The sequence below is a fragment of the Notolepis coatsorum genome, assembly GCF_963971535.1.
Source record: "Notolepis coatsorum genome assembly, chromosome: 8".
NCBI classification, from domain to species: Eukaryota; Metazoa; Chordata; class Actinopteri; order Aulopiformes; family Paralepididae; genus Notolepis; species Notolepis coatsorum.
This window is the reverse complement of record NC_140172.1, coordinates 139390755-139405512: the sequence shown is the minus strand read 5'-3', so window position 1 is coordinate 139405512 and position 14758 is coordinate 139390755. Positions and strand designations below refer to the sequence as shown.

Below are 14758 nucleotides of genomic sequence, written 5' to 3'. Positions count from 1 at the left end.
CCAGCTAGCTCACTTGATTGATGTCATGTTCGCTATTAAGTAAAAAAAAAACTAAATCATATGTTGTGTGTGGGGGGAGGGACGACATTGAACCTTGTATTGCGTTGAATACAGTTCAATGAAATTATAACAACACAAGGATCCAATGACATCACTGGCTATATTCAAATTAATTTACTCATAACTGTCAAACTAAATGAAGGTCTGAATGGGGCTGGTGGCTAAGAGAAGCTAGCTCAGTGTTGTCAGTACAGGTGGTAGAAGACCTGTGACATTAACCACATCTCATTACCTCAGGTCTGAATGGGATCAATATACAGATCAATATAATATATACACAGTGATACAGATCAATATAATATATACACAGTGATACAGATAATATGATACAGATCAATATAATATATACACAGTGATACAGATCAATATAATATATACACTGATACAGATCAATAGAATATATACACACTGATACAGATCAATATAATACATACACACTACAGTGATACAGATCAATATAATAAATACACAGTGATATAGATCAATATAATATATACACAGTGATACAGATCAATATAATATATACACAGTCATACAGATCAATATAATATATTCACAGTAATATAGATCTATATAACACACAGTGATATAGATCAATATAATATATATACACAGTAATATAGATCAATATAATATATATACACAGTGATATAGATCAATATACTACATACACAGTGATACAGATCAATATCATACATACACAGCCTCCAGCATGTAAGTGGTATTTTTTATAATGTGTTGTTTGGTCAGTAACATGGGTCTCCCAGTCCCTCCACTCTGCAGTAAATGGAAATTACATTCCTGGTATCCCGTTCCCACGTTATCCAATCAGGAGAGAGAACCCTAAATATTTTAGTTATATCAAGACATATTACCAAGCCTAATTTGCTTACTGCACTGGTAGATTATTTAAATTTTAACAACTAGTTTTTATTTATTATTTTTATCAGACCATTTTGCAGTGTGGAGTTCTCTCTCCTGATTCGATAAAGTGGGAACAGGATACCAGGAAATGTATTTTCTGTTTACTGCAGTGCGGAGGGACTAGGAGACCCATGTTACTGACCAAACACTCTATATCAGTGATGGCTGTCGGAGTGTAGAGCTATTATTTTAACATATAGACCATTTATTTTAACAGGTAGAGCTATTCTTTTAACAAACAAAAAAATACCACTTACTGCACCTTTAATCTTTCCTAACCCCACTACAGTTTCCTGTTCTGTCAAAGCTCCACCTCTTGTCTGACTCGATATACAGGTAATAAACATCAGAGTTCTACACTCCTCATCGACTGACCCTGAGATTCACACACCTGCTGTAAAATACTCCAGATAAAACCCACAGCTCGTACTGAAGGAGTAGGACTAGCTTTAGACAAACACGGGAAGGAATAGTGATCAAACAGTGACTTCAACCAGCTGCTGACTGAATCTAAGTAAGTTTATAACAGTTGTCATTAAAAGTTAAAGTAAACTTCAGGGAGCATTCCAGAGGAGGGCGTGTTACTGAGTGACAAATGGCTTCGTCTCATTGTGAAGAGGATCTGTCTTGTCCCGTGTGCCGTGACATCTATAGAAATCCTGTCCTCTTGTCGTGTGGCCACAGCTTCTGTAAAGCCTGTCTGCAGGAATTCTGGACAGACAGAGAAGATGCGGACTGTCCACTTTGTAGGGAAATCTCTTCAATGTCAAATCCTCCTCGTAACTTGGCTTTGAAGAACCTGTGTGAGGCCTTCAGGGAAAGAAGCCAGGGAGCTCCAGCAGGTTCTGAGGTGCTCTGCAGTCTGCACAGAGAAGAACTCAAGCTCTTCTGTCTGGATGACCTCCAGCCCATCTGTTTGGTGTGTCAGTCCTCCAGAAAACACAAGAGCCACAACTGCTGCCCCATAGAGGAAGCTTTGGAGGATCATAAGGTAAACATCATTATTATATTAATTTATTAAATCTTTAATTGTACTCAATAAATACACAGATTAATTATACTAATTTACAGTGTTGTCACGTTGTTAATGAATACAGAGACATTAGACAATCAGAACAATTAGATTGGATTCGATTTAGACACTGATGTTGGATTTGATTTTTTTATTAGTCCACAACGGAGGAGGTGTAGGAGTGAATATAGGTATGGGAGTCAATGTCAGTATAGAGTCAATGTCAGTATAGGAGTCAATGTCAGTATGGCAGTCAGTGTGGCAGTCAATGTTAGCATGGGAGTCAATGTCAGCATGGGAGTCAATAGCAGTGTGGGAGTCAATGTCAGTGTGGGAGTCAATGTCAGTGCGGGAGTCGATGTCAGTGTGGGAGTCAATGTCAGTGTGGGAGTCAATGTCAGTGTGGGAGTCCAGGGTGGCAAACGTACTCCAGTCTGTGTGTTGAAACCGGTGCAGCAGCTCAGTCTTCAGGGGGAGACTTGCATCTTTTAAGTGAAATGCATCATGAATGAATGAATTCCATTGCAGAAGGAGCTCCAGGCTCTACTGAAGACGTTACGTGACAAGCTACAGGTCTTTAAAGAAATCAAACAAACATGCGACCGCACAGCACAACACATAAAGGTACAAATATTCAGTGTTAATGATAAATTATTTACTGTAAGGTTGTACTGTAGCTGCACTCAACCTGCGTCCTGCACACCGTAAAAATAAGGGACCTATTGTACATTTGTAGTCCATTGTGGGAGAGACATGATTTTAACCCCATAATCTCCAGATCCAGGCCCTGCACACAGAGAAGCAGATTAAGGAGGAGTTTAAGAAGCTTCACCAGTTTCTCCATGAGGAAGAGGAGGCCAGGGTAGCTGCACTGAAGGAGGAAGAGGAGCAGAAGAGCCAGACGATGAAGGAGAAGATTGAGGGGCTGGACAGAGAGATGTCAACCCTTTCAGACACAATCAGAGCCGTAGAGCAGGAGCTGAGAGCTCAAGACGGCTCCTTCCTGCAGGTCAGGACTGGTCTCTCTTCAGTTCATAGGGAATGCTGCTGAGGATGTTTAGTAGTGTTTAACTTGATCTGTCTTTACCTCCATAGAACTACAAGACCACACTGAACAGGTAAGTGATTTATCTCTCTTCTCACTCGCATCTCTATCTCTTTCTACATGTATCTCTCTTTCTCTCAATTTCTTTCTATCTTTCTCTCCTCTCTCCTATCTTTGTCTCTCTCTCTTTTTCTCTCTCTCTCTGACTCTTTTGCTCTCTCTCTTTCTCTAACTCTCATTTGCTCTCTTTCTCTTCTCTCTGACTCTTTTGCTCTCTCTCTCTGACTTTATCTCTCTCCCTCTGTCTCTCATTTTCTCTCTCTTACTGTCTTTTGCTATCACTGTCTCTCCCTCTGTCTCTCTCTCTCTGACTCTTTTGCTCTCTCTCTTTCTCTGACTCTTTTGCTCTCTCTTCTTTCTGACTCTTTTGCTCTCTCTCTCTCTCTCTCTCTGACTTTATCTCTCTCCCTCTGTCTCTCATTTTCTCTCTCTTACTGTCTTTTGCTATCACTCTCTATCCCTCTGTCTCTGTCTCTCTCTGACTCTCTCACTCTCTCTCTCTGACTCTCTTTTAAAACCGCCTCTTGGATGAATGGTGCTGTTGTCATTTTTCTGGATGATGTGACTGAAGTTGAGAGGGTAGTGGAAATGGTGTAATTCATGATTCATGGTGAACTCTGCAAAAAATATCATAATTACTGCTCTGTGAAGGAGGACCGACTTTATTTGTCTATGGAATTGGTGTAATTTTCTGAGTATTTATTTATTTATTGTGTGGAAATTCTTGTATTAGAAACATGATGGAGAAAAGATAGAATCAATATATTTCTCTTCTCTGCGGCTCTGAAGCTAAGCCCACAGCAGGAATGACTCTTGAATGTTCTTCCAGAGCTCAGTGCAACCTGCCTCGTCCACAGCTGGTCTCAGGAGCGCTGATAGACAAGGCCAAACATCTGGGCAACCTGAGCTTCAGAGTCTGGGAGAAGATGAAGGAGAGGGTCAAGTTCACTCCTGTCACTCTGGACCCAAACACTGCAGCACCCTGGCTCTCTATATCTGATGATCTGACCAGTGTGAGAGACACAGACACGGAGCAGCAGCTCCCTGACAACCCAGAGAGGAACAGGTATGCCATTGTTCTGGATTCTAAGAGCTTCAGCTCAGGAAAACACAGCTGGGAGGTGGAGGTGGGAGACCATCCTCATTGGAATATAGGTGTAGTTAAAGAGTCATTTGACAACAAGAGAGATGAGCTAGAGACATCACCAGAACATGGTATCTGGGCTATAGGTTATCAGAGTGGTATGTACACTAATGGTCTGGGTGAGATCCTCACAGTGAAGAGGAGCCTCCAGAGGATCAGAGTACAGCTGGACTATAACGGGGGGAAGCTGTCCTTCTACGACCCTGAAGACATGACTCACATCTACACTCATGAACACACCTTCAATGAGAAACTCTACCCATACTTCAGTATAGGACCGGCTGGTGATGCCAAACACCCTGATATAAACATCTGCCAATCAGATGTGTCTCTCTCTCTGTGATATAGTCATGACAGTATACTTATTGTACTTATTTTATGCCTATTCTTATTGTTAATAATAATAATACATCCATTTTATATAGCGCTTTTCCAGGTGCTCAAAGACGCTTTACATGGGTAGAAGGGACAAAACTATGGCAAAACAAAAACAGAACAAAATAATACATGACCAAATAAAATAAAACTGACAGAATTAAAGGTCAAAAGAGTTAAGAGTTAAGAGTAAAGGTATACAAGTGTCATCAGTTGTATTATTATGTGCCATATACTGTTTGTGTTCAATGTATATTAAGAGTGCAATACTGTTGTTGTAACACTTTGGGGTGCTCAAGCGCAAGGTAGAGGCTCTTGCGGTGCACATGTGTGTCGTCACGCTGAGCTTATAAAGGGGGTGTGTCCACCTGCTCAGTTCTCTTTCTTCTCTCTCTTCTCTTCACCTTGAAGTAGCAGGTGCTACATTAATGTTTATGCTCAAGTGAAAATAAACCAAGCCAAAAAGGCTAAAGAGTTCATCGTCTCTCATCGATTCCTTTCCTCCGAATGCAACACAAGATAAGCTGCAATCATTATCTTAACACTTATGTCTGCAATTTCTACATTGCACTACTTTTATTGTCTTTTTATACCCATTCTTATGTCTGCACTTTATGCATTGCTTTAATTCTGTCAACTGTATGCAAAATTACTATGTTAATTTTATGCTATTTGCTGTGAAGCACTTGAGCTGCAATCCATGTATGAAAGGTGCTATATAATTATTATAGTTATCATTATTATTATCATTATATCACTCCAGCTGGGTCGATATCTGGAAACATGCTAAATCAATTTCAGTCTGCAATCATACCAAAGTAATACAATTTGAGATTATACACAGAATGTACAAATCCCCCAACCGTCAACATAATTTCAGGCCTACTCTTTCACCCATGTGCCGTAAAATGCACGTTTTTGGCCATGCTACAGGCTGCAAAGGTACTGGTCCAATGTGTTATCTGAAATAGAAAAACTATTAGGTTTGGCACTAGAGAGGGACCCAGTGTCCCTCATCCTGGGCCCCCCAACCAGATATAAAATAAAAAACAAGAGACTATACTGTATTTTTACTTATGCTGTGAGGAAGAACATTTTATTGGAGTCGATTCATGAAAAGGCTGGCAGAGTGTTGTTTGACTTAGTGCCATTTGATTACCTTACATGCATGTTACATTAAAAAACAGACCAATTCAAATTTAATTTGGGAACCCTATCTGAACTATATTGTCTGGTGTCTCAGCCACCCTGCTGCAGGGATATACTTGTTTGTTTTTGTTGCAGATTTAACATTGTAACTGCTGGTGGTGTATGTGTAGCCGGTGTGATCTTACTCTGCATTGTGTTTTTCAATTCGACCCCTGTTAAGGGATCGCCCTGAGTGGGAGTTGAACCCCGGTCTCCCGCGTCGCGGGCGGCATCACAGACCACTATACCAAGAGGTGAATTCACTTCTTGCTATTGGGTCTGGATGCCTCTGGGGAGTGAGTTTACTTGCAGTACCGCTTAACGTCCACAGCCACTTCACTTACTGTCCCTCGTGACTGTGGATAGACTGCGGTACCTCCGTTACACTCACCCCCCTAAACTCACTCCACCCAGGGCATCCGGGTCTATCGGCACCACGTGTAGCCGGTGTGATCTTACTCTGCATTGTGTTTTTCGATTCGACCCCTGTTAAGGCGAGACACCCCAGGTGAATAGGCAAATATACTTTTTTTTGTTGATTTTGAGATTTTGTTATATTTTGCTTCCTAAACATGTCTTCTATGAAACTAGTGACAATACAACGTCAATAACACACATTTAGTTGTTTATTTTACTTCATTTTGCCTTATTGCATCCATAAATGTGCACATATTTAATGGGGAAGTGCCTCATTTGCATATATAAACATAAAATTCAGAAAACTTGCAATATATTTTTTCTTAGTTTATATGTACATAAACTGGGAAAGTTTCATAGTGATATCTATTCAAATATGTTTTGCCTATTTGCCTGTTTGTAGCGTGTGTGTAGTTCTGTTCAGTTCAATAACATCATTATTATTATTATTATTCAGTTATCAGGCATGTGTTTAGGTTGTCTATTACTAATGGTTTGATTAGGTATTGTGTTTGTAAATATCTGTTTAAAAAAAAGTATGGCATTTTACAATACAGAACTTTCAAGGCGTTTTTCCTCATACTCTGAGCCAGAAATCTCCACTTCAGTAGCACTCACATACACCAAACCTTCCAGTTCTATTCATATCTATGTTCTGAAGGTATTTATAGAAGGGTTTGTTGATATCGCATTCATACCCTGATTTATATCACATTTTATTCCTAAAAACATGGCGAAATATGGAATTGTACCATTAAAAATGGACTGAATGGAGTATTTTCTGATTTATGGAGTGATAAAAAGAGATATCCAAAATCCCCTCTGTAATAACCTTTGGCTCTCTAATATGTCAACAAAATGAAACTATAATTTTTAAAATGGCTTTATCCAATGTTCAGATTTCTGTCCTGGAATTATATGCAAATGTGTGCATATTTAAGTAGATCATGCCTCATTTGCATATTTAAACATACAATTTCAGAAAACTTGTAATACAAAAAAGTCTTGTCTTAATATAAGTACCTAATCAACTGGGGAAGTTTCATTGTGATATCTATTAGTTAAATTTTTTACCCTATTCACCTGTAGTGTCTCGCCTTAAGGGATCGCCCTGAGTGGGAGTTGAACCCCGGTCTCCCGCGTCGCGGGCGGCATCCACTATACCAAGAGGTGAATTCACTTCTTGCTATTGGGTCTGGATGCCTCTGGGGAGTGAGTTTACTTGCAGTACCGCTTAACGTCCACAGCCACTTCACTTACTGTCCCTCGTGACTACACTACAACACCACTCAGGTACCCATGTACATGTCGAAATACTTCCCAAAGGTCAGTGAATACCACGATCACAACACCAGAGGGAGCTCCACAAATCATGTCAAACCCAGATTCGGCTCAAACAAGGGACTAAACACGTTTCGCAACTATGCCACATCAATGTGGAACACCCTACCCACAGCTGTAAAGGAATGTGAATCACTACCCACTTTCAAAACCACTCTCAAAGAAGACCTATGAGAGACTGCCGTTCGAAACTGGCGGCTGGCCCCTGTAAATATCCTAACCCAATGTACAGTAAATGTCGTAACCGAAAAATACACGAGACCCTCTTCTTGGGACCAAGTAAGGTTTAGTCGATATTCCAATGTACAGTTTTGCTTGTACAGTTGTAGTTTCCCTCACCCACCCAACCGCCCCCTCCAATGTACAGTCCCCCCCCCCCCCCACCTACCCAACCTCCTCCAATGTACAGTTTCCACGTCAAATGTATATACTCTCTTTTTTAGACTCTTTTTTGTATCACAAACAGTACTGTATTTGTAAATCTGGTATGTCATAAATGTATAGATGTAGCAGTACTGTCTATCTGTATGTCGTGTATGTCATATATGTTATGATTAATTGAAAATGGGGGACGAAAGACGAAAGTCTTTCTCTGGTCTGCATCCCCTTACAATGTTTGTGTATTGAGCCGTACTGTATTGTACCCATTCTGCAATCTGTTAATAAAGTTTTCAATCAATCAATCGATCATACACGACACACTGAGGCCTACAACAAACTGACCGGATCGTCCTTTATTTATTATGTTGATTGTACTGTAGCACTATTTTACTCTGTCCATTCTATTGCATAATTTTACTATCTATTCTATTCTACTATTCTATTATTGCACTGTATTATTTTACTCTGTCTACAACTTTTTATTACAGGTACAAAACTGTCAGGTATTAAACTGTGTGGGTATCAAACAAGAGACTGTCGGGCTTTAAAACTGTAGGAGTCAGGTCTAGAACTGCACCCTGAGAGAGGGAACTGCGCTCTGAGAGAGGGAACTGCACTCTGAGAGGGAGGTTCGAAGGGTCAAAGTGGGTATCAAACAGGAGGGAAGACTGTCAAGTTTTAAACTGTGGATACCAAACAGAGAAGGTAAAGACGACTTTGAACTGTTGAACAGTAATCCAGAACTATTTTATTGCACTGAAAACAAAACAAAAAATGTGCATGGAAAAGCGCACAAACTACAGTATGTATAAATGAATTGGTTAGTCAGTCTTGGACTATAAACAATGCCTGTCAAATGAGCCATACTATTGTCTCCATAGCTATAATACAGAACACACGATGGGTCCGCAAACATCGCTAAAATGGTCAATAACGCTGGCGCCATTGAGTAAAGATGGGAAAAGAGCGTGGCGGTCAATGAGTTAACAGGGCCGGGGTTGAATGTGAACTAGATGAAGGAGGGCCGGACGGACGTGAGTTTGTTTCTTCTCTGGTGTGAATCCTCATGTGGCTCTTTATATATGCCTTCCGAGTAAATCCTTTCCCACAAACTTCACAACTAAATGTTTTTTCCCCAGTATGGCTTCTGATATGTACTTTTAGGTGACATTTTGCACCAAATCTTTTAGGACACAGTGTGCAACTATAGGGATTTTCCCCAGTATGGCCTCTTATATGTACCTTTAGGGATTTTTTTTCACTAAATATTTTAGGACACAGTGTGCAACTATAGGGCTTTCCCCCAGTATGGCTTCTGATATGTACTTTTAGGTGAGATTTTACACTATATCTATAGGACACAGTGTGCAACGATAGGGCTTTTCCCCAGTATGGCCTCTTATATGTACTTTTAGGGAATTCTTTACACTATATCTTTTAGGACACAGTGTGCAACTATAGGGCTTTTCCCCAGTATGGCCTCTTATATGTACTTTTAGGGATTTTTTTTCACTAAATATCTTAGGACACAGTGTGCAACTATAGGGCTTTTCCCCAGTGTGGCTTTTGATATGTACTTTTAGGTGAGATTTTACACTATATCTATTAGGACACAGTGTGCAACTATAGGGCTTTTCCCCAGTATGGCCTCTTATATGTACTTTTAGGGAATTATTTTCACTAAATATTTTAGGACACAGTGTGCAACTATAGGGCTTTTCCCCAGTATGGCTTCTCATATGTCTATCCAAGAGTGTAATAGTAGTACATTTCTTGCCACAAACAGTACATGTCCTGTGAGTTTGAAGGTGAAGTTTCAAGCTCTCTGTGGGTTCTAAATGTTTCCCACACAAACCACAGTCACTAGAATGGGCTTTAAGATGGGACATTAAAGCTTTCCTATTAGGAAAACATTTCCCACACACTTTACAACTCCAGGTCTCACATGGTATTTGGTTTGATAATTTCACCTCATGGGATGAAACCACAGAGCTCTTGAACTGGTTGCTGTTAGACAAACTCTGTGCTTTGTTTTTCTGTGTCTTCTTTGATGTCAGTGAGTTTAAACCAGGATGAGGTTCACTAGTCTCCAGCCAATCATCACTGTCATCAGTATCAGTTCCAGAACAGTCTGAAGAGCGGAGCTGGCCATCTGTAGTTGGTTCTAAATCACCAGCTGGATCTAAGTTACTGACTGGTTCTGATAATCCACAGTTCTCTCCATCAGGTTCTGTTTTCATCTGTTCTGTTGAGGTGCTGGCTAGAGGCTCTGTCTCTCTCTGTTTTCCTCAGTCTGGGTTTGGTTAAACCATGAGGACTGAGGTTTCTCTTCATCATCTTCACTCTTCACAGGGACAGGGTTGAATGTGAACTTGATGATATCAGCCTCCTCCAGACCTTGAAGCTGCTCTCCCTCCTGACTGGTCCAGAGTTCCTCCTGTTCCTCTTTAATCTGTAGGAGCTCTGGCTGCTCCTGACCCAGACTGGGGCTCCTCTCCCGCTGTTCAGGGGGAACCTCCTCTTCACAGACAGAGAGCTGTGGGGGGTCTGGAGGGAGGCAGAATAATAACATGAATTGTACATTGTAATTGCTGTCACCATTGGCAAGCCACCCATTTTAAGAATTCACACATGTTCTTCCTGTGCTCCAGGACAGTTCAGTCAGTATGTTCTTCCTGTGCCTCAGGACAGTTCAGTCAGTATGTTCTTCCTGTGCCTCAGGACAGTTCAGTCAGTATGTTCTTCCTGTGCCTCAGAACAGTTCAGTCACTATGTTCTGACTGGTTCTGGTTCAAAGAAACCCATTAATTAAGATTAAAATGCCAACCTAACAAACGGAGATCTGAACGTTCGGGCTCAGCCCTACCTCTATGTAAAGTCATCTACTAGTAAACTAGCAGTCTTCCCTCTATGTAAAGTCATCTACTAGTAAACTAGCAGTCTTACCTCTATGTAAAGTAATCTACTAGTAAACTAGCAGTCTTACCTCTATGTAAAGTCATCTACTAGTAAACTAGCAGTCTTACCTCTATGTAAAGTCATCTACTAGTAAACTAGCAGTCTTACCTCTATGTAAAGTCATCTACTAGTAAACTAGCAGTCTTACCTCTATGTAAAGTCATCTACTAGTAAACTAGCAGTTTTACCTCTATGTAAAGTCATCTACTAGTAAACTTAGCAGTCTTACCTCTATGTAAAGTAATCTACTAGTAAACTAGCAGTCTTACCTCTATGTAAAGTCATCTACTAGTAAACTAGCAGTCTTACCTCTATGTAAAGTCATCTACTAGTAAACTAGCAGTCTTACGTCTATGTAAAGTAATCTATTAGTAAACTAGCAGTCTTACCTCTAGTCTTACCGAGCTAGTCGCTTTTTCGCACCTACTCCCGAACTACGCATGTGCAGATTGACGACCTAGACTCCGTGGGCAATAGCTATAGCTCGGCAGAGAAAGTGCCGATCGACTTGGGATTGGTTGCGCCGTGTTCAGGAGACTCAGGCGTATAAATATCTATTGGATCATATCTCCCGCACCCCCACAGCCTTAGCGACAACCACTTAATGTCGAGGCTCTCATCCACATTCATTCATTTTCTCCCCCCGCTCTCTCTCCCATGATTTCAGAATCCCGGAAGTGTTGCGGTGGTCTATTGGCTGAGCGTGTGACATCACGCCCGGATTCACGTCAACCAGGAAATAACTAATGCTATAGTTATTGTTGTCGTCGTCGTCACAAATTGATAATAATCACAAGATACATCCAGTGCTGGATTTAACTAAATGGATTTATGGACACATTCATGGTAAGTTCGTTCTACCGGCAGCAAGAAAAGTGAGTCTCAGCCTCTGCGTTATGAAATTATGATATGAAAATGTAATTGTAGTGCGGTCAGACCCGGACACGGGTTGTCATTGGAAAGAACCCCCCTATCCCCCGCCCACCGATAAGACTATGCAATGTCGCCCCCCATAGGATCTATAACGATTAAATTAATTAATAAAAAAACAATGCTTCGAATGTCCATTCGAAAAACCCTGCCGAAGTTCGGATCTTAAAAAGAGGCTTCGGGGACAGCTCTACATAGAGGTAAGACTGCTGGTTTACTAGTAGATGACTTTACATAGAGGTAAGACTGCTGGTTTACTAGTAGATGCCTTTACATAGAGGTAAGACTGCTGGTTTACTAGTAGATGACTTTACATAGAGGTAAGACTGCTGGTTTACTAGTAGATGACTTTACATTGAGGTAAGACCGCTAGTTTACTAGTAGATGACTTTACATAGAGGTAAGACTGCTGGTTTACTAGTAGATGACTTTACATTGAGGTAAGACCGCTAGTTTACTAGTAGATGACTTTACATAGAGGTAAGACTGCTAGTTTACTAGTAGATTACTTTACATTGAGGTAAGACTGCTAGTTTACTAGTAGATGACTTTACATAGAGGTAAGACTGCTAGTTTACTAGTAGATTACTTTACAGAGAGGTAAGACTGCTAGTTTACTAGTAGATTACTTTACAGAGTGGTAAGACTGCTAGTTTACTAGTAGATTACTTTACATAGAGGTAAGACTGCTAGTTTACTAGTAGATGACTTTACATAGAGGTAAGACTGCTAGTTTACTAGTAGATTACTTTATGAGGCAAGACTGCTAGATTAGTAGATTACTTTATGTAACGGTTCTCATTCAGTCAGAGACAGAAGAGTGACTCTGAACTGCTTTTTGACATGTATTGTCCCTCAGCTGCAGAAGACACATAAAACATCATATTTGTAGTCTTCTGGTCACTGCACATCTTTTCAGCATGTGTACAAAAAAGATCACTCCACACCTAACTCCTACAACTTAAACTACAGTCTAGACATTTATATGGCTGAGAGCATACACTACACTAAACCAAAATTAAATCAAAACATTACTTAAAACAGAAATGGTAAACTAGCGCCACCTGCTGAACATAGCAGGAAATGCCACAGTGCATAGAGTTAGCAGGTAAATTAATTTACATTGATAAACATACTTATTACATGGCGTTTTCACATTCGCCGAAATGCTTGATTGTGATTGGTCAATAGCGCTCGGTTGCCCCTAGCAGCGGTCAGTTATTTCTCGATAATTTGATTTGATTTTGATTTGAAATCTTTATTTCGAACATGCAATGAATACAAACAAACAATAACAAAAGCAAAACAACTCAATCTACATGTTCGAAAAGGAGTAGGAAGAAGTATACACTTATTTAATCCTACCCCTTTTCCACTACTCAAATGATTGTACTATTTTAAACATAAAAAAGAAAAGAAAAAAATATATATATATGCAAAACAAAAAACAAAAACTATATATGTAAAACATGAAAGAAAGAAAATAGAAAACAAAATAAAAATGTAAACACCCGTGAATATCAAGTCCCTTCCTCATCCATGTACCTTGTGAACATAATTTCCTTATACATCAGTTTGAATTGTCTCATGTTTGGACATTGCTTTAGCACCACATTTAGACTGTTCCACAGTTTCACTCCACATATCGAGATGCAGTGTCTTCTCATGGTAGTGCGTACGTTTAGCACTTTTAAATTGTGTTCTCCCCTCAGATTATAACCCCCCTCCCTATCAAAGAACAATTCTTGAATGTTTCTTGGAAGTGCATGACTTTTTGCTTTATACATTAATTGTGCCGTTTTAAATTCCACAAGATCATTTAACTTCAATGTCTTTGACTCCAAAAACAATATGTTAGTGTGATCACGATATCCTGCAATGTGAACTATCCTTATGGCCCTTTTATGGAGTATAGAAAGTGGTTGTAGTGTAGACTTATAATTGTTTCCCCAGACTTCAGCACAGTAATTTAAATATGGTAAAACTAGTGAACAGTAGAGAATGTAGAATGATTTTCTATCCAGAATGTGCTTTACTTTACTCATGACTGAAATGCTTCGTGAGAGTTTAGATTTGACATGTTTTATGTGAGGTTTCCAACAGATTTTATGGTTTATTATTACACCTAGGAATTTATTTTCATAAACTCTTTCAATAATCACATAATTTATTTTAACTTGTACCTGAGTATCCAATCTACAGTTTCCAAACAACATAATTTTAGTTTTGCTCAAGTTCAATGATAATTTGTTTCTATCAAACCATTCCTTCAGTTTCTTCATTTCAGATGTGATGACCTCTAAAAGCTGCTGGACATTCTCACCAGAAAAAAAAAGATTAGTGGCATCCGCAAATAAAATACATTTAAATATATTGGATACTTTACATATCTCGTTAATGTACAAGATGAATAGTTTTGGACCCAACACTGACCCCTGGGGGACACCACAAGCAATGTCCAAACATTCAGATTTATAATCTCTCATTGTCACAAATTGTTGTCTTTTATTTAGATAGCTTCTCACCCAGTCCAATACTACCCCCCTGATCCCATATCTTTCCAATTTCCTGATTAATATATCATGATTAATAGTATCAAATGCTTTTTTTAGGTCAATGAATACTCCAGCTACATGTTTTTTTTAATCTATGGAATTTGTGATTTTTTCAATGAGTTCTATTAACGCTAGTGATGTTGACCGGTGTGTTCTGAATCGGTAATTCACCGCTGCCAGGGGCAACCGAGCAATAATGACCCGTCCTCCCGTGACTAAGACGGGGAGGACGTGACCCTCTTTGCGCCGCCCCTGTGCCTCAAATAGATCCGCTATCAGCTCTATCTTCAATCTTTCAAAATGTTCAGTTGCTATCGCTATTAGCTCTATCTTTAATCTTTCAAAATGTTCAGTTGCTATTGCATGCA

At 39.7% G+C, this 14758-nt stretch overlaps 1 protein-coding gene across 1 annotated transcript; it reads left to right on the top strand.

Moving 5' to 3' along the window:
• Positions 1-1579: 1579 nt before the first annotated feature.
• LOC311233601 (zinc-binding protein A33-like) lies at positions 1580-4588 on the top strand (the record flags this gene model as incomplete). Its single annotated transcript, XM_084320568.1, has 4 exons — positions 1580-1975; positions 2525-2620; positions 2775-3015; positions 3906-4588. The coding sequence occupies 4 exons, from the start codon at positions 1580-1582 to the stop codon at positions 4586-4588; spliced, it is 1416 nt and encodes a 471-aa protein (XP_084176694.1).
• Positions 4589-14758: the final 10170 nt, after the last annotated feature.